Source organism: Pristiophorus japonicus, chromosome 22 (genome assembly GCF_044704955.1).
Source record: "Pristiophorus japonicus isolate sPriJap1 chromosome 22, sPriJap1.hap1, whole genome shotgun sequence".
NCBI classification, from domain to species: Eukaryota; Metazoa; Chordata; class Chondrichthyes; family Pristiophoridae; genus Pristiophorus; species Pristiophorus japonicus.
In genome coordinates this window covers 67,721,434-67,743,363 of record NC_091998.1, presented here as the reverse complement: position 1 = coordinate 67,743,363, position 21,930 = coordinate 67,721,434, and the positions used below count along the sequence as shown (strand labels likewise).

The 21,930-nt window shown below is 42.7% G+C and overlaps 1 protein-coding gene across 2 annotated transcripts; it reads left to right on the top strand.

Annotated features, from left to right (window-relative positions):
* The first annotated feature begins 607 nt into the window (after positions 1–607).
* On the top strand, positions 608–17,703 carry LOC139235132 (MOB kinase activator 1A). Of its 2 annotated transcripts, none has more exons than XM_070866343.1 (6): positions 608–726; positions 6,949–7,115; positions 7,936–8,029; positions 11,272–11,405; positions 13,028–13,191; positions 14,549–17,703. In XM_070866343.1, exons 1-6 carry the CDS (start codon positions 623–625, stop codon positions 14,624–14,626), a joined length of 741 nt encoding a protein of 246 aa, XP_070722444.1. In that variant the 5' UTR covers positions 608–622; the 3' UTR covers positions 14,627–17,703. The 2 variants fall into 2 exon arrangements, with proteins under 2 accessions (XP_070722444.1, XP_070722443.1); XM_070866342.1 differs by lacking the exon at positions 608–726 and adding an exon at positions 2,529–2,702.
* The last annotated feature ends 4,227 nt before the right edge of the window (positions 17,704–21,930 follow it).

Below are 21,930 nucleotides of genomic sequence, written 5' to 3'. Positions count from 1 at the left end.
TCATCTCAGTCCTAAATGGCTTACCCCTTATCCTTAGACTGTGTCCCCTGGTTCTGGACTTCCCCAGCATTGGGAACATTCTTCCTGCATCTAACCTGTCCAGTCCCGTCATAATTTTATATGTTTCTATGAGATCCCCTCTCATCCTTCTAAACTCCAGTGAATAAAGGCCCAGTCGATGCGCCTTCTGCAACCACCTGACATCTCAAAGCGCTTTACAGCCAATGAAGTGCTTTTCGAGTGTAGGCACTGTTGTAAGGTAGGCAGCCAATTTACGCACAGCAAGCTCCCACAGACAGCAATGTGATCACGACCAGATAATCTATTTTTGTTATGTTGATTGAGGGATGAATGTTGGCCAGGACACCGGGGATAACTCCACTGCTCTTCTTCAAAATAGTGCCGTGGGATCTTTTACGTCAACCCGAGCGGGCAGATGGCGGTCTCAGTTTAATGTCTCATCCAAAAGACGGCACCTCTGACAGTGTGGCGCTCCCTCAGCACTGCCCTTCCGACAGTGTGGCGCTCCCTCAGCACTGCACTGGAGTGTCAGCCTAGATTTATGCGCTCAAGTTTCTGGAGTGAGACTTGAACCCACAACCTTCTAGATTCTGAGGCGAATATGCTACCCATTGATCCACAGCCGACACTACCCTGTATTTACAAGAATCAAAGAGCTTACATGCTGCACTCACAAGGAGCCCTTCCAGTTAGCAGCTCCAAGAGGCAAGTGAATGTAAAAGTCAACATAGCATCCAAATGGATAGTAGCAATTGTCAAAGTAGATTATTAGGTGATGGGGACAAGGAGGCTTTTGGAAGTATTAGGCTAACGTACCTAAAGGAAACAAGGAGCTGCTCTCAAACATGTGACTTTAGCATTAGCAGCTCCTCTGCATACTGCAATAATAAAAAGCCACACAGCATTGATTTTTTTTTAATATAAAGGGTGTAATTTTAACTTGGTGTTGGAACTGTTTGCTTATGTAGAAACTTGTGCGAATCGTGACTTATTTCATTGCTATCACATATTGAACAAATACCATATGTATTTTTTTAAACACTATTCATTCAAATAAAAACCTATTAGAGGATTGCTCCACCCGACTAAGTAGTGAGGGTTTGGAACTGTGCTTCTGATTTCATTTTGGGGAAGAGTCAATGGAGCTGTTAACTAGAGAGTCTCGCACTTTTCCCACCGCCTACTTTAGCAAATGCCATTGCTCATTTGTATTTTTTGTTGACTTTAAATGCCTCTTTCCTTCATTTTCACGTTGCCTCGCCTTCGATGGAAAAGCATTGTGTAGTTTGCATTTCTCTCCATATTACTTCTGTGTCACTTCCTAAAATTTACAAAATGTGGTTACCTTCTGGTTAGACTATTTCAGTTTTTTTTAACCTATTTCCATCATCCTCGTTTTCATATTTGCTGGTGTAAATGGAGGGTGCAACTTAAAAAAAAAAGACAACGGATTGTTTCTGTGCTTGCTTTAAAATAGAATTATAAATAGTCGAAAGAGGTTTTCAAGGTTGTGATCTTATGTGTTTCATTTGAGATCTTATCTTATGAATTTAGTATTAATCATAAATGATCATCTGAAACATTCCAATATCAGGTTGCAGGTTTTAACTGTTGTGACAGTATCTTGTTTAATAAATGTGATATTTAATAAATGTCAGTGTCAGCTGTGGCTCAGTGGGGAACACACTCCAGTGAGTCCCACTCCAGGGACTTGAGCTCCAGGGACTCCGGACTGACACTCCCAGTGCAGTACTGAGGGAGTGCTGCACTGTCGGAGGTGCCGTCTTTTGGATGAGGCGTTAAACTGAGGCCCCCTCTACTCTCTCGGGTGGATGTAAAAGACCCCATGGCACTATTTCGAAGAAGAGCAGGGGTGTTATCCCCGGTGTCCTGGGGCCAATATTTATCCCTCCGTCAACATCACAAAAACAGATTATCTGGTCATTATCACATTGCTGTGTGTGGGAGCTTGCTGTGCGCAAGTTGGCTGCCACATTCCCCACATTACAATAGTGACTACACTCCAAAAATGCTTCCTTGGCTGTAAAGTGCTTTGAGTCGTCCGGTGGTCATGAAAGGTGCTATATAAATGCAAGTCTTTTTATTGAGAATGCTGTTTTGTATCTCTTCGGCTCTAATCGTCTGTTTTGAGGAGGGAGGAGGTGTGTGTAGGGAGATGAATGACTGTGCAGCGATGGGCAGAGCCTGAATTACCAGTTAGATTGTCCATTCATTGTTTGCCAGAGCAGCTGCTGCCAGTGAGAATTGACAGAATAGATGACTGCATGAAACACAAGCTTTAAAGAAAATGCAAAAGATGTTGTGCATCTAAAGGCTAGGTTGTTGTCTTGTGTTTTGCAGCATGCTCCAGCCTGTATGTAACCCACTTGGTTCTTCCAATATCTGAAGGGGCTGCTCCTCAAATTGTGACTGCACTTCAGTCCCACACTCCTGATCTTTTGGCACCCAGTGCGGAGGGGAGTGGGCAGGTCGGAAGGCCTCCTCGGAAGACTGCTCCTGGGCCTGGCCAAGGGGGCCATCAACCGGCCCATGCAGCGGGCGGTCGAGGGGGTCGTTCAGCCCGACTGCCTGCCTCACTTCCGCAGTTACATCCGAGCCAGGGTGTCCCTGGAGATTGAGCACGTGGTGTCCACCTGTATGCTCGCAGCCTTCCGCGAGAGGTGAGCACTGGAGCGACTGGAGTGCATCATCACCCCCGGCAACCAAATTTTAATTTGACCTGTTTAATGTCTAAAGTTTAATTTGTTCATTTGTCGGTTTTGGTGTCCCTTTAATAAGGGGACATTTGAGTTACAGGTTCAACTAAAATAGTTGTAACCCATTTGGTTGAAGTGACTTGAATAAATAGAGCAATGGTCAATTAGAGCCAGTTGAGTGGACCAACTGCAAATACTTTAGGGGTTACCTGTCTACTTGCCACATCATGTTGGTCTCCTTATCTAAGGGATTATACTTGCCTTGGAGGCAGTACAACGGAGGTTTACTAGATTAATTCCTGGGATGAGAGGGCTGGCTTATGATGAGAGATTGTGTAGAATGGGCCGATACTCTCTGGAGTTTAGAAGAATGGAAGGTGATCTCATTGAAACATACAAGATTCTGACGGGGATTAACAGGGTAGATGCTGAGAGGATGTTTCCCCTGGCTGGAGAGTCTAGCACTAAGGGGCATAATCTCAGGATAAGGGGTCGGCCATTTAAGACTGAGATGAGGAGGAATTTCTTCACTCAGAGGGTGGTGAATCTTTGGAATTCTCTGCCCCAGAGAGCTGTGGATGCTGAGTCTCTGAATATATTCAAGGTTGAGATCGATAGATTTTTGGAGTCTAGGGGAATCAAAGGATATGGAGATCGAGCGGGAAAGTGGAGTTGAGGTCAATGATCAGCCATGGTCTCATTGAATGGCGGAGCAGGCTCGAGGGGCCGAATGGCCTACTCCTGCTCCTATATCTTTTTCCCCTTTCCTTCCCACACCACCAACACTTTGTGGGATACTGGAGCAATATTTATGTTTTGTGGGGTGGGGCACTGGTGCTGTACTGGATTTTAGCAGATGTCCTGATTGAGCAATCAGTTATTACAGCTTTACCTGAGCCAACTTGTCGGGCTCCTCCCTCCCCAGATGAACAATTCCAAATGAATTGTTCCTGGTGATGGAAATGTCAACTATGCGGAGTCCGGTATTGCTTTGCTTGTAGTACAGATTGTATTGATCTCTATTAATGATGCATCATTCTGCCTGAATATCAACACTGGGACCAAGAATAATATAAGGCTAATTTACACTCCTATTTTGAAACCAACTCCCTTCACTTAGTGAGTAATTTATACATTACAGCAACTTGGCTTGTCTCAACAAGTACATCAATCGACAAATAACGAAGTAGATTTTCAGAGAATGCAGTCGCAGCTTTTCTGTTCAGTTTTGATTTATGAAGGCAATAGCTTAGCTGCTTGTACTTTTTTCCAGTTCCCTTCCCCGACAGCAGCGGATCCAACTGGGCTATTGTTCAGAGTACTGCTGAGCGCCTACATAAGTGACTCTGTGAAATGGGGGGCGCAGGGGGAGGGAGGGGTGGTTGTTGTTTGACTGTAGCGGTGGCCCTGCAGTCCACACCTTGAGCCACCAGCAACAGGCAGGCAGCTGTCGTGCCCTGCTGTCCTTTGTATGATGAGGTATTTCTGTTGTAGATGGGACAGGTATTTTCAAGAGGCTGCTTCATAGTATGGAACAAGTGCCTTTTGACTCAGTATCCAGTCGGTACATTCTTCCCAATCTCTAGTCACCTTCAAATGAGACCCAAAGTGACCGTTCTTCACATGAGCTTTAGTGACTGTTCAAACCACCAAGAGCGCTACCCAGTGCCGAGCCGAGCCTGCGGCCAACATCGCGCCGTAGACACCCATACAGCAGTGCCTGGTCTCCAGTCGTCTTGAACCCCTTGCCACTGGACCAAGACCGCGCTCAGCTAAGCCCGTGTGCAACCCACGTTAAAAGAACTCGCGCACAGGCATCTGCCACTCCGTTAACATGAAGTGCGGGACCTGGAACGTCAGGACCCTCAATGGCAGTCGCCAAAGAACTCACTTCAGGAGTGGAAGCAGGTCTTCCTCGATTCCAAAGGACTGCCTATGATGATGATAGTGTACTTGACTATGGGTGGGCGGTGAGATGTGGTGGGTGGGGTGGGGGTGCAGGGAGGAAGGGAAGGAAGCAAGGAGATCTGTGGCTCGGTATACAAGTATGTGCATTTGTCAACAGGAATCACAAAATAGTAAGTAAGAGGCCGGAACCTGCTGTATATTTCTCCCCACCTTGGCCCAGGGGTGGCGAGGCCCATTGTAACGTCCCAACTGCCCCCTCTGCTGCCATTGGATAGCTAAGTATACACCTTATTGCTGCCTCCATATTATGCGCACTATATCCTGTATGTGAGGGCAGAATAGTGAGTGGGCTTCTTCTCTCTCTCCCTGTCCAGCTTTTGTTCCATGTGCTACATTGTCAAACCTCTGCTGTGCCTCCTCCTGTTTATTCTTGCAACTGAGGTGTGAAAACCATTCTGCGATGTCAACCCTTGAGGCCATTGAAATATGTGGCCTCATGTAATATGAGGGAGTAACTGAAGGCTGTTATGCATTATCCACTTGCTGCAATTTGTGTAGTACAGTTTTCCTGCCTGCTTCAGCCAGTTTGTTAATGCATTTATTGGCAAAGTGCTATTTTATTCTGGGTCTGCATTGTCTGTCTTTTTTGAAAATGCTCATTTTAACCTGAACTTAGTTGTCTTCAGAGGTAGACATCCTGCTTCAATCCCACGTTCATGCTGAGCACATGAGATAGACAATAAGCTGTGTCATGGTGCTGTGCACTTGTGGTCATAGCAATATCACCCGATTTGTAGGATGCTTCTGAAGTGAGTCATGTCCTGTACCTCGAGCCTGCTCCCGTCATTCGATAAGATCACGGCTGATCTGATCTTGGCCTCAACTCCACTTCCCTGCCCGTTCCCCATAACCCTTGACTCCCTTATCATTCAAAAATCTGTTTATCTCCACCTTAAATATATTCAATGACCCAGCCTCCATAGCTCTCTGGGGTAGAGAATTCCACAGATTCACGATTTTTTGAGAGAAGAAATTCCTCCTCATTTCCGTTTTAAATGGGCGACCCCTTATTCTAAAACCATGCCCCTAATTCTAGATTCCCTCACGAGAGGAAACATTCTCTCTGCATCTACCCTTTTGAACCTCCTCAGAATCTTGTATGTTTCAATAAGATCACCTCTCATTCTTCTAAATTCCAATGAGTATAGGTCCAACCTGCTCAACCTTTCTTCATAAGATAACCCCTTCATCTCAGGAATCAACCTCGTGAACCTTCTCCGAACTACCTCCAATGCAAGTATATCCTTCCTTAAATAAGGAGACCAAAAATGTACGCAGTACTCCAGGTGTGGTCTTACCGATGCCCTGTACAGTTGTAGCAGGACTTCGCTACTTTTATACTCCATCCCCCTTGCAATAAAGGCCAGCATTCCATTTTATTCTTAATTACTTGCTGTACCTGCATGCTAACTTTTTGTGTTTCATGTACAAGGACCCCCTGTACCGCAGCATTTTGTAATTTCTCCCATTTAAATAATAAACCATATCCAATCTTCTGAGGGTACCAACGTCCATCGAGTTGGCGGCCTGGTGAGTGCAGCAAGCACATTTGCCAGGAGTGCAGCGGTCTCTCATGGTAACAGTCGCCACCAGCTCCTGTTTGTACAGGCGCCTTGTGCGGCAGCTTCTCCTGCAACCAGCTACAGTGGAATAGTCGCACCGAATAGATCTGGGAATTGATGAACCACTTTGGGAGCGAAAGGCAGTGTTTGGTTAATTATAAATGCAACCATTCGATCCACACTTCTGACACGATCTAAAATTTAACTGAGGCCCGTGCTATTTTTGTTTGGTTGATGGTGGGCACAGTAATATTGCCCTCGCTGTCTCTCATGTAGGGTTGGCATTTCGCTAATGAAACAAGTAAGAATTTTAAAGAAAAGTTCAGTTCCTTCGGTTCTAAAGTTTCTAAACTTTCAATTGTTTTTGATTATACTGCCACAAGAGCCCTTAGACCAGACATGTAACCTCTTGTAGTGAACAGATCTTTTCAGAGTAAATGTTTAATTCCTTTCTCTCTTTCCCCCCCCCCCCCCCCCAATCACCACCACCATAAACTTTATCGCACCTGTATACTTCATTCCCACATTACAACAGTGACTACACTCCAAAAAGTACTTCATTGGTTGTAAAGTGCTTTGAGACGTCCGGTGGTCGTGAAAGGCGCTATATAAATGCAAGTGTTTCTTTCTTTACTTGCTGTGAATAATGACTAATAATGAATATTTTACTTGCATTCTAGTGGGAATCGAAATAACAGAACTTTCAAACCAAAAAAGAACATTCCAGAGGGTTCGCACCAATATGAGTTGCTAAAGCATGCTGAGGCAACACTGGGCAGTGGTAATCTTCGTCAGGCAGTCATGTTACCAGAAGGCGAGGATCTTAACGAATGGATTGCCGTCAATAGTAAGTCTATTGAACCGAAGTTCATCTGTCTATTCTATCTGTCTACCTTTCCATCGCTCCACTATTGGTGGCCATGCCTTCAGCTACCTGGGTCCTAAGCTCTGGAATTCCCTCCCTAAACCTCTCTACCGCCCCTCCTTTTTAAGACGCTTCTCAAAACCTACCTGTTTTACCAAGCTTTGGCTCACCTAACCTAATCTCCCCTTATGTGGCTCGGTGTCAAATTTTGTTTGATAACAGCCCTGTGATATTTTACTGAGCTGAAGTGCTGTGTTCAATGAAAGTTGTTTACCTCATCCTAACTTTGCAGCTGGCTTTGGTTTAAACATGGACCCTGCTGTCAAAATGCATTTAAACCTCACAAATTGCAGTTGCATACCACGTGGGACTTTCAAAGACTATTTTTGCCATTTCCGTTTTAAGCTTCTGTGAAATTGAAACTCATTGTTCACTTTTGCACTGGACACTTTATTTCCCCATCACACAACCCACCAAAGTAGTCCCAAAAATATGTTTTGTAAGACCTTTGTTTGTCTGTACTTCTCTTTTTCCCCCACCCCCTCTGCCCCAGTCTAAAGGAAAACTTACTGAATTGTTCTGGAAGAATAAAAGTCCATTTTCTTTGAATGTAATTTTATGCATGCCAGTTGTGAGGTTGCTCCTGGTATTTATAACATTATTTGTTTATTTTGGGTGATATTTTCTGTGAATGGGTTTTAAAATAGGACAGGAACTTCTGAAATGCACATCACCCATAAGGACAGTATGGCCTGCGGACTACAGTGCAACTGAACTTTTCATTACGGTTATTTCTTTTCAGCTGTGGACTTCTTCAACCAAATCAACATGCTGTATGGAACAATAACAGAGTTTTGTACGGAGCAAAGCTGTCCTGTTATGTCAGCAGGACCGAGGTAGGAAAGGTCTCCTGTATGTTATAGGCTAAGACCTCACAGAAACGGCTAGATGCGGGAAGGTTAACGGTGGCTACAAGCCAGAAGTATCAGTTTGGCTGTAAAGCTCTTCCAGATGTCTTGAGATGAAAGGCCCCTCGAGCCCAACCCTGCTTTTCAATTGCGTGGCTAAAAAGGAATGAAGTGTCAAAAGACGATTTGAAGTTGAAAAATTTGGTTGTGAAATAAGCAAGTTTGCTAGTTTAGTCTCTCTGTCTTACATGTACACAACTCCAGAAAGCCTACATTAATAAGTCAGCTACTAAACAAACTTTGATCTTGTGCCTGAATTGGATTAAATGCCCGGTCTCACCTGATGCAAGATGAAATTGTAATATCTGTACTAGGGGCTTTTTATCTCGCGCTTTCTTCTGTCCCCTTTCCCACCCTGCCCCAGAGAATTTTACTATGCTGTTTCTGCAAAGGTCTAAATCTGATCAAACTAGATGGTTTCTGTCTGCTAGGCATCCCCAGCGACATGGTCCCAATTAATCTCTCAACTGCTATGTATGAAACATCCGTGTGCATCAGTTCAGACTGTCCTGAAGAAAGGTTGAGCAGGTTGGGCTGATGCTCATTGGAGTTTAGAAGAATGAGAGGTGATCTTACTGAAACATAAGATTCTGAAAGGGCTTAACAGGGTAGATGCAGAGAAGATGTTTCTGCTTATGGGGGAATCTAGAACTAGGGGGCATTGTTTCAGAATAAAGGGTCGCCCATTTAAAACGGAGATGAGGAGGTATTTCTTCTCCTGGGCTCGTGAATCTTTGGAATTCTCTGCCCCAGAGAGCTGAGGAGGCTGGGTCATTGAATATATTTAAGGTGGAGATAGACAGATTTTTGAACGATAAGGGAATCAAGGGTTATGGGGAGCGGGCAGGGAAGTGGAGCTGAGCCCAAGATCAGATCAGCCATGATATTGAATGGCGGAGCAGGCTCGAGAGGCCGTATGGCCGACTCCTATTTCTTCTGTTCTCAGTGGCTCTCGAACTGTAGGGATCTCTGCTGCTGTTCCAAGCGTCTGCATTGCCAGCCTGTACTGGTGGAGGCATGCTCTGTGGCAGCCAAGCTAGTTAGAAGTCATGGCACCTGCTATTTTGTAACTATGGTCACGTTACAGGGTAGCAGAGGGCTTGACACTTGCACGTCTCCATGTGGGTCATTTTTTTAGTAATCCAGTTTTTATGAACTGAAATGCACATTTCTTTTTAACTAGGGAGTGCTTTGAACAAATTGTATTGCTTCTCTTTCCTCTTTCTCCAATTGCTCAGACTTTGCTTCCTCTTTAGGTAAAAGGTCAACAGTAATTTTGTTTAATAGGTGCGTACCTTCAACATTCCTATCCGGGCTCTGAACATGACCTCCTAGAATAGGGATGGGTGGTTCTGCTACTGCAATCTCTGGAGCAGGAGGAGAACAGACCAAATGCAGTCTCCTTCTCGCAGTAATTCTCAATCTTGAAACAGGGTAACTGTAACTGAGGCAGATGTCTGAGTACTGAACTTCCATCCTAGAATGTGGAGGATTGTATGGAAATTTATTATAGGCTTAAAAAAAACGATTGCAGTAAACTTTGCATCTTCAAAAACCCTACCTTTGAAGCATTGGTCACCAGTGATTGTTAGTTGGAGTTAAATGTGGCTCACTCACAGCATTGAGCTCTTAACTGTAACCCTGGGAGAAGGTGCAAGGAGAGAACTCTGGTGAGGGCAGTTTGAACAAGGACAATCTAACTAAATCAGGGGTGTTTAAAAATGAGTGAAGTAACATGTTCTGTTTCCATTGAGTTAATGGGAGGGGGGCAACTTTATTAAATGAGAATTTGTATTTAACTCGTGTTTGCACTGTGTGGGGAGCAGTATGCTAGTTTACACCACTGAAGTTGGTCAATAAAAAGACTAAAGACTGCTTTCTACATAAGTAAATCCACGCTGGTTAATCTTAAATCCCTGTTCTGAATGAGGATTTTCAAGCCGCCCAGTGACATTTTTATGGGCTCCTCTCTCGACCTAAAGATTTTGGTCATGCTGATCTTTCAAATTAGTTTATTTACTTTTAGCTCCCTATCCTGTTAATTCAGAATGGAACAAAGTTTATATTGTACATTGGCTGAGATGCAACTTTGAAGTTTGCGTGCACTTCCAGAAAGCTGTGAATAATTTCTACTTCCAATAAGTTATTCGACCTCCTATCTGTAGAGTACGAGACATTATATAGAATCTACCCACAAACCACGTGCTGTAACTGAAAAGCAGCAGTGGAGTTTCTGTGACAGACATTGATGGGCAGTAGGGTTTTTCTTTCGAACTTGCCATATATTTGGCTCGTGGTTTACATTCGGATTGGACCCCATTGAAAGAGTTGGGAGTTGTACAGATGCACTGTTTGATTTGCTAAATGCAATGCCATAATTACAAAGAAGCTAAAAGCATTTTGGGGCATTTAATGATTAAACAAACCTCCTATCTTGGTTTGCTCTCTCTCTCTCTCTTTCCCCTTGCATCTATGCCCTGCCCTACCCTATAAGCAATTCGATTCCATTAAACTGGATATGGCAACTGTGATCCCTATATTTAAGTTATAAAGTCAAATCCCCCTCTCAATTCTTCCCGTGGCACCAGTTTCTGGAGGTTGTAACTTGTACTAGGGTACGCTTCCACAGTCACAATTGTAGAGGGGGCCAAAACTCGGGAAGAAATAAATTCAGCAAAATTTAGTTTGAAAATCAAAATCATAAGTTAGTCTGGTTTAGTTAAAAATGGTAATGTTTGAAACTGTTTTTGGAATCATATCGCACCCACTTCACAAAAGTTCAAAGTGTGCTTTTTTTCCCCTCTTGCTTTTCCTATCACTTATGTTTTTTAAGAGAAAAGAGTGAGCTTATTGCAGAACTGAGTTGGGAGGAAGAGCTGCAGTAAGCACAGGGAGTCATTGAGAAGTGAGTTGAATAAGCACTGACAATCAGATTTCCTGATGATCACTTGGTTCCCTTGTTCTGTTGGGTTGTCGGGTTTTCCCGCACCTTTCAGATTGTCATCAAATAAAATTGTTGAATGACTTGGACAAGAGAAGATGGTTCACTCGTCTTAATGTTCTTTTGTTCTTAAAATATGAGCCCATGTGATCATAAATGTTGATTGAATAGAGATTGTAATGCTTGATGCCTTGCCATTTAAAATCGTACTAAGGATATTTGTTCACAGATATGAATACCATTGGGCCGATGGTACAAACATTAAAAAGCCAATTAAATGCTCTGCTCCAAAGTACATTGATTACCTGATGACATGGGTACAGGACCAGCTTGACGATGAGACCCTCTTTCCTTCTAAAATAGGTGAGCCATTTTGTTCCAGCTGCTTTGCAAAAGAAAGCCATGCATTCTAGTAGAAATGAGAAAGGATATGTTTCAAGTAACAGAACAGTGTTCATTTTGTCTGGTGGCACTGCATTGTTGCTCCAACATTCTTGTGCCGGTTTGCCAGGTACCAGGCCTGTCTCTTCACTGACCCTCTCTCCGCTCCCCCATTTAATGTGAAATGGCTCATCCACCTGCTATAAGCTCATGGTTAGAACTGCAGATGCTTCATTCCATGGACTTGGTTTCATTGTTAGTGCTCTGTCCCTACAAATAATGTTTCCCTACATTGAATTACGTAGGATTAAATAGGATGTACGGCTCAAACTATATAACGCAGAAACAGACCATTCGGCCCAACCAGTCCATGCCGGTGTTTATGCCCCACTCGAGCCTCCTCCCGTCTTTCCTCATCTAAATCTATCAGCATAACCCTCTATTCCCTTCTCCCCCATATACTTGTCCAGCCTCCCCTTAAATGTATCGATACTATTCGCCTCAACCCCTCCCTGTGGCAGCGAGTTCCACATTCTCACCGCTCTCTGGGTAAAGAAGTTTCTTCTGAATTCACTATTGGATTTCTTTGGTGACGATCTTATATTGATGGCCTCTAGTTATGCTCTTCCCCACAAGTGGAAACATTCTCTCTGTATCCACAAAACATTTCACAATTTTAAAGACCTCTATTAGGTCATCCTTCAGCTTTCTTTTTTCATCCTTTCTTGATATGTATACCTTCGCTTTTCTGATATCATCCATGTAAATTTTCTGTGCCCCCTCTCCAGTGCCTCTATATGCTTTTTATAATATGGCGACCAGAACTGTACGCAGCGCTCCAAGTGTGGTCTAACCAAGTTTCGATACAGGTTCAGCATAACTTCCCTACTTTTCAATTCTATCCCTCTAGAAATAAACCCTAGTGCTGGGTTTGCTTTTTATTGCCTTGCTAACGTGTGTCACAACGTTTAGTGATTTGTGTATTTGTATCCGAGATCCCTTTGTTCCTCTACCCCACCCAGACTCCACCCTCCCAGTAATAAGTGACCTCCCTATTCTTCCTACCAAAATATAATACCTAACATTTATCGGTGTTGAACTTCATTTGCCAATTATATGCCCATTCTGCAAGTTTATTAATGTCCTGCTGCAATTTATTGCAGTCCTCCTCAGTATTGACTCGCCCCAAATTTGGTGTCATCTGCAAATTTAGAAATTGTGTTTTTGATTCCAAGTCTAAACCGTTAATATAAATTGTGAACAACAGTGGTCCCAGCACTGATCCTTGTGGAACATCACTGCCCACCTCTGCCACTGTGAATAGCTAAACTTTACCTCTGCTTTCTGCCTTGAAGCCAGCTAATTTCAGCGGAAGAGTCTTGACGTTGTGAACAATCCATTCCAGATCTAGAACTTGCAGGATACCCCTCTTTGTGGTCTTGATCTACCCTCTCCCTATTCACCCAGCAACTTTAGCTGCTGAAATTTGTGTTCAAGTTCTGAGAGTTTTTTTGTCTTAAACATAAAAATGTACAGTTCATTTTAAATCGGGGTCTTTAACTTTTCCAAGTGCTTTAATTTATCAAAACTTTCCTTCATTGCAGGAGTACCCTTTCCGAAAAACTTCATGTCTGTGGCCAAGACCATCCTGAAGCGCCTGTTCCGGGTCTATGCTCACATTTACCACCAGCATTTTGACTCCGTGATGCAGCTCCAGGAAGAGGCCCATCTTAATACCTCCTTCAAGCACTTCATTTTTTTTGTTCAGGTAATATGTTCTGCACCACTTGCAGGCCTGGAATTTACATTTTATATATTTATTTAAATCATCTCCCATGTGTGGATTGGCGCAGTTAACAAATTGAGCAATTTGTTAATCTACTGATTATTAGCCTGTACACCAATGTGTAAGGGGGGCATAATGTCACTTTGGATCCCAAACTGAAATTCTGACCCAGCATCAGTACACATCAAACTTTATTGTCCAATATTTTCAATCGTCTGAATCCTTTACTTCAGTAATTAAACTCTTCATGCCAACCGCTCCAGGAAGGTTTGCTGCCTCCTTGAGTTTACCAGTTTGGTTAACTGCCACCTTACGCACTGGGCACTGCAGCCAATGCCAATGTTAGTATTCAGAAGTCATGTTTTTATAATAAATTGGTAAATTAAGTTACAGGAACACCTACAATACCATTAACTCGTCCCACGCCTTTTATTAGAAAGGTATAAAGAGAGCAAGGCACTCATTTACAATGTAAAGAAAGACTTGCATTTATATAGCACCTTTCACGACCGTTGGATGTCTCAAGCACTTTGCAGCCAATGAAGTACTTTTGAAGTGTCGTCACTTGTAATGTACAAGGACACCCTCAAAGCCTCCCTGATAAAGTGCAACATCCCTGTTGACACCTGGGAGTCCCTGGCCAAAGACCGCCCTAAGTGGAGGGAGTGCATCCAGGAGGGCGCTGAGCACCTTGAGTCTCGTTGCTGAGAGCATGCGGAAATCAAGCGCAGGCAGCGAAAGGAGCGTGCGGCAAACCTGTCCTACCAGCCCTTTCCCTCAACGACTATCTGTCCCACCTGTGACGGGGACTGTGGTTCTCGTATTGGACTGTACAGCCACCTAAGGACTCATTAAGCAAGCAAGTCTTCCTCGATTCCAAGGGACTGCCTGTGATGATGATGATAATGACGTACAGGAAGAAGCGTTTAGGGAGAGACAGCCTGAGTCACAATGTTTGCAGGATCTTAATTGACCATTTATCAGTTCACCTTGGTAGTCTTAAAGGCATACGGCAACCCTTCCGACAACAGGAAAATATATGTTTTAGATGGTGTCCTGTTTCTGCATAGTAGAGGAGCACCATGGGAGATTGCTTTTACTTTAATGGGGATGTGGAGTGAAGCTTTTAGCTGGCAAAAGAAGGTCCTGCATAGTAACAGTGAGTGGGTCATTTTGCTCAACGTTGGTGGAGTCCACATACTTTGAGGCTTCAGGAAGCTTGATTTCTTCGCTGCTATCCACCCCCATGCTCTCCTTTTTCTTGCAATTAACTTGCAATTAGCAGAAGTACAGGAGATTCATTAGTTTCATGACTTTAATTTTTTTCCCCCTGTTTCAGGAATTTAATCTGATTGACAGGAAAGAACTTGCTCCGCTACAAGATCTAATTGAAAAACTTGGATCAAAAGACAGATGAGTGTTCTTAAAGGGATTGCAACCTCCCTTTTTTCCACATCAGCGTGATGTTAGTGCTTCTCTTTTTCTACCTTCACGATCCCTGTTTCCTGCCCAACACACAGTATGATGTGTGATCATTTGTGAGCATGCTCTGTGGAAAAATCCATTGTGTCTGTCATTGTGTTAAGTAGTACTTTGATATTGGTGTGAATAACTTCCAAAAAGCACGTCCATAAGCTGTTGGTCCAGCCGTATGTCCGTGTTTTAAAGACATTGCCATTCAACCATGTTGAAGGGTTCAAAGGTGCCCAAATATTCTACCTGTTTTCATAAAGGATATTGCAGTATTGATTCTCTGCCCCTAGATGTAACTAGCACGCTTAAAAATCCATTAGCGAAGCATGTTAAAGACACTTGGGGAGAAGCAAGCTATTGCTGCACTCATTTCATCCATTTGGATTCTTGACTGATGGTTTTGTAGTCTGAATTCCTATAGTTTCTGCATGTGCCACCTACCTCTTTGCTTTTTATTTGAGGGAAGATGGAAAACTAACATGATTTTTGACCTTTGAGCTAGAAGCAAACTGGAACTTGTGCAGTTTGAATGTATGTTTTAAATGAGTTGATTTGCAGTATGACTGCAGGTTGCTCATGCTGCCAATAGACTAGTTAATTGTAGACTAGTTAATTGTACACAGTCTCTAAATGTACTTTTCGGATTTAAAAGACAGTGGAACAATTTTATACTTTTTGTGTCCGTGCATACGCATACATTTATTCACTCCTGTTGAACATCATTGGCTAGGTGAGGCGCGTTTGTCCATGTTCTAGATTGACTACAGTAATTACAGTTAACATAGAAAACCCTCTGTTTTACTTAAGCTGTTTTACAGTACTTAATCTTCATACAAGTGATTTTTAAAATATGTATTTTTACATAATTGGGTCAAATCAATCTCTTCTTACGTGTAATAGGTTTTGAATTGAAGGCAAGTCTATTAGAATTTCTTGCTTGAACAGTCACAACTTAAGGCAGGTTAATGCGATACCACATTGTAGAAGGAAAAATGGTACTAGTTTTTTTTTCCCCCCCCCAAAATATTCCCCATCGATTACATGTACTGGACTGTTACTATACTGTCTGCAACCAGCTGATTGTATGAATTCATCCTTTTCGGTTCAAGCTTTGGTTTATGATGGCACATCCTTCTGGGGGTTCCCCAGTCACCACTTGGCTCCCTTGTAACTGCAGTTTTGGATTATAACACAGAGCATGTACGATTGCATATTGTGAAACTGTGCTGCCTTTATTTCGAATGTTATTAGATGCACTTTGGGGACTGTGCCCAGTTGCCTTAACTAGACTACTTTTTCAAAACTTGGTCAGTCGCGCTTTAATATTGAAGATGTTTCTGAAGTTTTTACACACGCGAGGTGAATGAGGCAACTTTGCAGCGCGATGGAACTTTGTGCCTGTCATTGCATCGTAGCAAGCCGTCTTGGGGCAAGAGGAATTTCTTTTTTAAAAACAAAAAATCTAGCAATAATTCGCTTAAAGTAAATGGCATTTTTATTCTAAATAACATTGCCTAAGCATTGATGGTGACTACTGAAAACAACCACCTGCCCAAGTTAGGAATTTTCGAGCTTTCTTTTGCTGCAGTACAAGCTCTCTGGTAGTTTCCTGCACAATGCTGGCGAGGAACTGACCACTCTTTTATTTCAGTCAAGTAGCTGCTTCTTCAAGTTGCCTTCTGCTCAGCTGTTGCTGGTTGCTGTAAGTGTGATTTTTTTTTGAGCACAATAAAGAGGGTGGTGTTGTGGGAAGGGAAGGGAAGAGTGTAAGGCCGAATTGAAACTTCAAAGTTTAAAGTCGAAGTTAAGTGGAGTATTTTCATTGTTAGCATGTTCGTCCTAATTTCAAAATAAAAATCCTTTCCAGTCTTTTAGTCCGAATGTCTCGAAGCAACAATGAAAGCTACAGTCCATTTTCCTGCCCCAGTCCTTCCTTTTCCTCATTGGGAATAAGAATTGTAATTACGTTCCCCAGATGTAAATTCAAATTGTGTGGTACTAAGCAACATGAGATTAAATCCCAGCACTGATCTCTGCTGAAGTAATGGAAGGTGTGGAGTGGGTGGCCAGTTACTATTGTGCTCTGGGAAAAACAGTGTCAAAAATGGCACCGGATTTCAGCTCTTGATCATCTCCGCTTGTTGAGCTCTGCAATGATGCTTTCACCAGTGAAATAACTTGCCAATATTGACATTTTCCACACATGACTACTTGAGGGCTGCTGGCGCTTGTGGAACTGATCCCCGGGAGTAAGCCCCTGAAGTAGGGGAGAACATTGAAGCACTGACTGAAAACTGCTATCATTCCCCGTTTCTGAAGTAACCAGTTTCTGATGAGCTTTGGGAGCTGTTGTTAGAAGACCAGAACTCAAGGTATAGTGTATCTGAATCTCCGCAGGAGGGGAATTTGCTGCGGTTTATACTCGGCGGGAGGGGGGGTTCTATTTTTTATTTCCGTTGAGACTGCATTTTACAGTGAGAATGCTTCTCTGCCCCGACCGTATGCACGTCTCGTTACCAGACCCCCTCGTGCTTGCTGTGCAGGATGGATACACTGAGCTGACTGACAGCTGAGGTTTCCAATTTCCAGTTTAGAAAAGTTGTACATGGATTGGGAATGGTTGAAGACCAGATCTGACCCTTCACTTTTCAAATCAATCCAAGAAAATTGGGTTTCTGACCCCACAAACAAGAACCATAAAAAACAAAAATTACAGTTTTGAAAGAATTCCTACATGAATACTCCTTTTAGTGAATAATTCTTAAAATCTGAAGTTTGTCTTCCAAATCAGGGGAAAATGCATTTTTCATGTTCAGTTTTTACATTTTAAATCGTATTACAATTGTTGATGTCTCTTTTTTTTTAAGCAGGCACGATAAAGGATTTGATAAATGCCACTATGGAATTTTGGTGTAGTGTAATTTCTAAGGCTTGTGGATGACTGTTGGGGGAGAGGGTGATTATGGTAAAGAAATGATGCACAACTGTTGCAAACTAAACAAATAAATTTTATACAGTATGCTCTAATTGTCAATTTATTAACTACTGTGAATCAGCAGATGAAATATTCATGAATACTTGTATTCCAGAAACAGCAAACTTTCAGTGGTGACATTCATAACTTTCCCCTTGTGACTTTGAATTTAATCGATTGGGTCTTTTGCTACTCACACGGTGACCAGATAAACTTTGTTTTGAACATGTCAGAAAATAACTAGCAAACATTACGCTGGTTCATGTTGACATGATTGAATTTAGTTTGCCAGCTTGTATAGTTCTATTCTTGTAAATGGCAGAATTCTATTCTTGAAGCAAGAAACCAGAGTTAAGATTGTTTTATCCCTGAAGGCCCGTGAGCCTACATTGAGCCAGAAGCTTTCTGCGAAGTGGAGTGCAGCAATCGCAAAACCCATTTAATTAATTTAAACTTTTGATTCTTTTAGGAAATGGTGGTGGTATTATATAGATCTAGCAGAAACCCTAACAAGCTCTTTGGAACATGTTGTTCAATGGGTTGGCATGTAGTGGAGTGTCGGACCTCAGATTGCAACGGCGAAGATCTCTGCACAACAGAAATGGCTGTTGGCAGCTCTGTATAGCAGTGTGTGTTTTTGAATCTTAGCGGCTTGAGGATAAATAATTTGGTTGATAAAATGGACACGAATGAATGGAGTGTGTCCGTACATGTAAATGAGTGCTCTGAAGGTCTAGTCTGGATTATTTAGCCACGTGGATGATGCAACCTAAATTTTCATTTGGAAGGGGTCCAATTGGGGTAGAGCTTTGGAAGGGTGGTTTCAAAAAATGTCACGTTATATGGGACTAGTACAGCATTTGAACAAGATGTATTAGTAGCCGTGGCCACTAAATAGAACTACTAGATCAATTCAAGGGTTGCCCAAGCATTTTCAGCATATGTCACTGAGGTAAATTTTTGAGCAATCCTTTCAGAACCTGGCAAAGTGCAAGATTGTAGACTCTTTCAACTCAATCGAAAGCTAGCATTGTAGCTGCAATATTTTTTCCTGTTTCAGCAATTTTTTTGTTCTTGCTTATCTCTAGAAATCCTACTTTTTTTATTTTATATGTGCATATATGATGCATAAATTACATTTGAATTTACATTTTGAAATTTGTGCAAATAAAATGATTTAAGCCACCTGTCGTGTTTTTATTCAACTGATATTTTAAAGTAGAAAATGGTTAAAATGTGTTTTTTTTTCCTCCCTAAATGTTAAATTGCTCGGGATGTAGTAGGGCAGTCTAGCATGATGCCTTCTGGGGAAAGCATGTGCTGAGCATGCATGTGGTAACATTGACATTGCATTTTGGTTGTGCCTTTGTGAGTCAATGAGTGTAAGTGGCAGCGGCAAGTACAATATGAACATTAAATCATTGCTCCTGTTAACTTCCATATCTCCTGATACTGCCCGGCAACAGTTTGCGCCTCAGTCAGCCTACGTGTGGGGCAGAGCGCTAAGGGAGGAGTTGCACACCTCTCTTGGGGCGCTAGGCCGGCTGAGCAATTGTAAAATCCCGAGCTAGAGAGCCGGCCTCCAAATGCTCAGAGGCCTCACTGCAGCCGCTTCAGGGCAAACCGCTTGTATTCACAGGCAGTCCCAGCATGGAGCGCTATGGATCAGGCTGGAGCCAAAAACCGAGCCAAGCAGGGGCTTTGCACACCGGCTCACCCTCTGGGGTACAAACAGAGTCAGCAACAAACAGAAAATTGAGCTCTTAGTGTTTTGTTTTAAGAACAAGTTAAAGTTTCCAGCGTGCAAACTTTCAATAAGTAACTCAAAGTAAGACTGTTGCCTGTGGAGTGGATTTCCCCAAGACTGGGCAGCTGCACATGACCTGTGGGCTTCAGTTTGGGGACCCTGATCGTGGTGCGTGGCCTCCTGCCCCAAGCATTATAAAATTGGTATACTGGGGTTTTTCCTGCAGCTCCAGGTTCTTCTTGCATCAAAATTCTTGCTGCCTGATCTGGCTTTCTGCTGGCCACTGCTCGAATTAGTCCATGGTAAGGGAATCAAACTCAGCTCCCGTGCATTGCTACGAATCTAAGAACTTGGCTGTTTTATCGATTTGGTTCGGCCACAAGTCACATCAGGGCCACTGATTTAGTGACTGAATAAGCCCATTTTGTTGAATGGTATTCTGGTGCTTTAGAAATTGATTTTGATCATTTTGGCAAAGTTGTAAGTAAGTGAAATTGACACTCCTTACCGTGCATATATATATTTTTATCCTTTGCCATTTTTGAAACCTAAGATTTTGATGATACTGTGGGGGGGTGGGGGTGCTGCTGGTTTTTTGACCACATAAAAGGACCTCTTTGATCTGGCACAACTGGGTGGGAATCTGGGCTTCAGTGCAGTTTGGTTCACTTGTGGATTCACTGATCTCTTAAATAAGGTAAGCGGGGGAGGGGGGAGGGGGGTGGGGAAGAAAGAGAGAGAGAGAGATTCACCCCCTGAATTTGATGTGAATCATTCTAATTAACCAAACAGGCCTTGATGATATTGGCAAAAAAAAATCTGTGTACTCGTTCTGCCTATAACTCAAAAACCCAGGTTTTAGAGTCTGTTAAAATAATCCAACATAACATTGGTAATAATTGAAGATTCTTTCCTTCAATCGTTTTGGAACATCGCTTTCAAACTAAAGCAAGACATTGATCAGCGAGACCTGCTTTGTGATGTTTATAGTCCAGTCAAGAAAAAGCTATCCTGGATGATTAAGTAGTAGCCTTTGTTGTTTTTTAAAAAAAACACTAAATATAAACTTTTCAACAGTAGGATATTTATTGAAATTTGAAACATGGGCAGTGTGAGATGGAGAAAACATGTCCACAGTCATATCTGCACTGAACTGTTTCAAAAGTTGAAATAACTGATGAATACAATAAAAACAAAGTGTTGGAAATACTTGGGTGAGTGCAGAAGTGTGGGAAATGTGACGGACATGGTCAAAGGCCCTGTCGATGGAGGAGTATCCTTGGTTGAGGAAAAAGGAAGACATGTCTGAAGCACTGGTTTGGGAGGTTGCATAGTCAGAACAGATCCGACAGAGAATGGAAGCGTTCTTTACAGGAAGTGGGGTGAGGGAGAAGTATAATCAAGGTAGCTGTGGGAGTTGGCTGGCTGATCGAAGATATTACAAATATACTCAGCAGGTCAGGCTATTTGTACCTTTTCTGATTCCCATTTCAGATTTCTAGCATCTGCAGTATTTTGCCTTGTATGGAAGATATTGGTTGACAGGTCCATCTCCAGTCAAACAAGGAAGGGGTGGAAATTTGGAAGCAAAGTTGAGGACATTTTCCAGTTTGGGTGAAGAGTCAGCATCAACAGTCATCAATGTACTGGTAAAAGGTGATGGAAGGGGCCTGAGTAACACTGGAACAAAGAATGTTCTACATAGCCCATGAAAAGGCAAGCATATAGCTGGGACTCGTACAGGTTCCTGTTGTGACACCTTTTTATTTGGAGGAAGTGAGTGGAGTCAAGAGAGAAGTTGTTCAATGTAAGAACAAGTTTAGCCAGGTGGATGGGGGCGAGTTGGGCCGCTGCTCAAGCTCTGATGCAAGGTGATTGACCTGAAACGTTATCTCTGTTTCTCTCTCCATAGATACTGCCTGACCTGCTGAGTGTTCCCAGCATTTTCTGCTTTTATTTCAGTTTTCAGAGCCTGCAGCATTTTGCTTGTGATTAAGAGAAAGCTGCATTAATAATAAGCGGAAGCTTACAAATGTTGCATGATCTGGTTGTCCTGTGAATATGATGCCATTTGTCTTGGGTTCAAGGACTAGTCCTGTAAAGATGGATGTATGTTTGTGAACAATTGGACTTTACTGCTGTTTCACACTAGATGGACGTTGGTGGCCAGACCTTCGCACTGCATTCTATAGGGTTGATCAAAACTGATAAAAATTCACGCTCCCTTCAGTGTGAGATCCAGCTGTAATGTATTTGCTTCATGGGTTCTTTGCTTTTAAGGATTCATAGCAACATATTGCTATAAGAACCAGTTGATTTATTAACAAAGGTTTAACAATCACACTACACATTACAGTTCATCCACTAGGCTTACAACTGCATACCTCATTGTGGATGACCTCGACCCAACTGGCTGGGGTTTTATTGACTCGTGAACATCACGTGACTAGCTAAGCCACTCGATGCAACAGCTCTACAACCCTGTGAGCATCCTCACTGATGCATATATTACACCAGCCACTTTTGT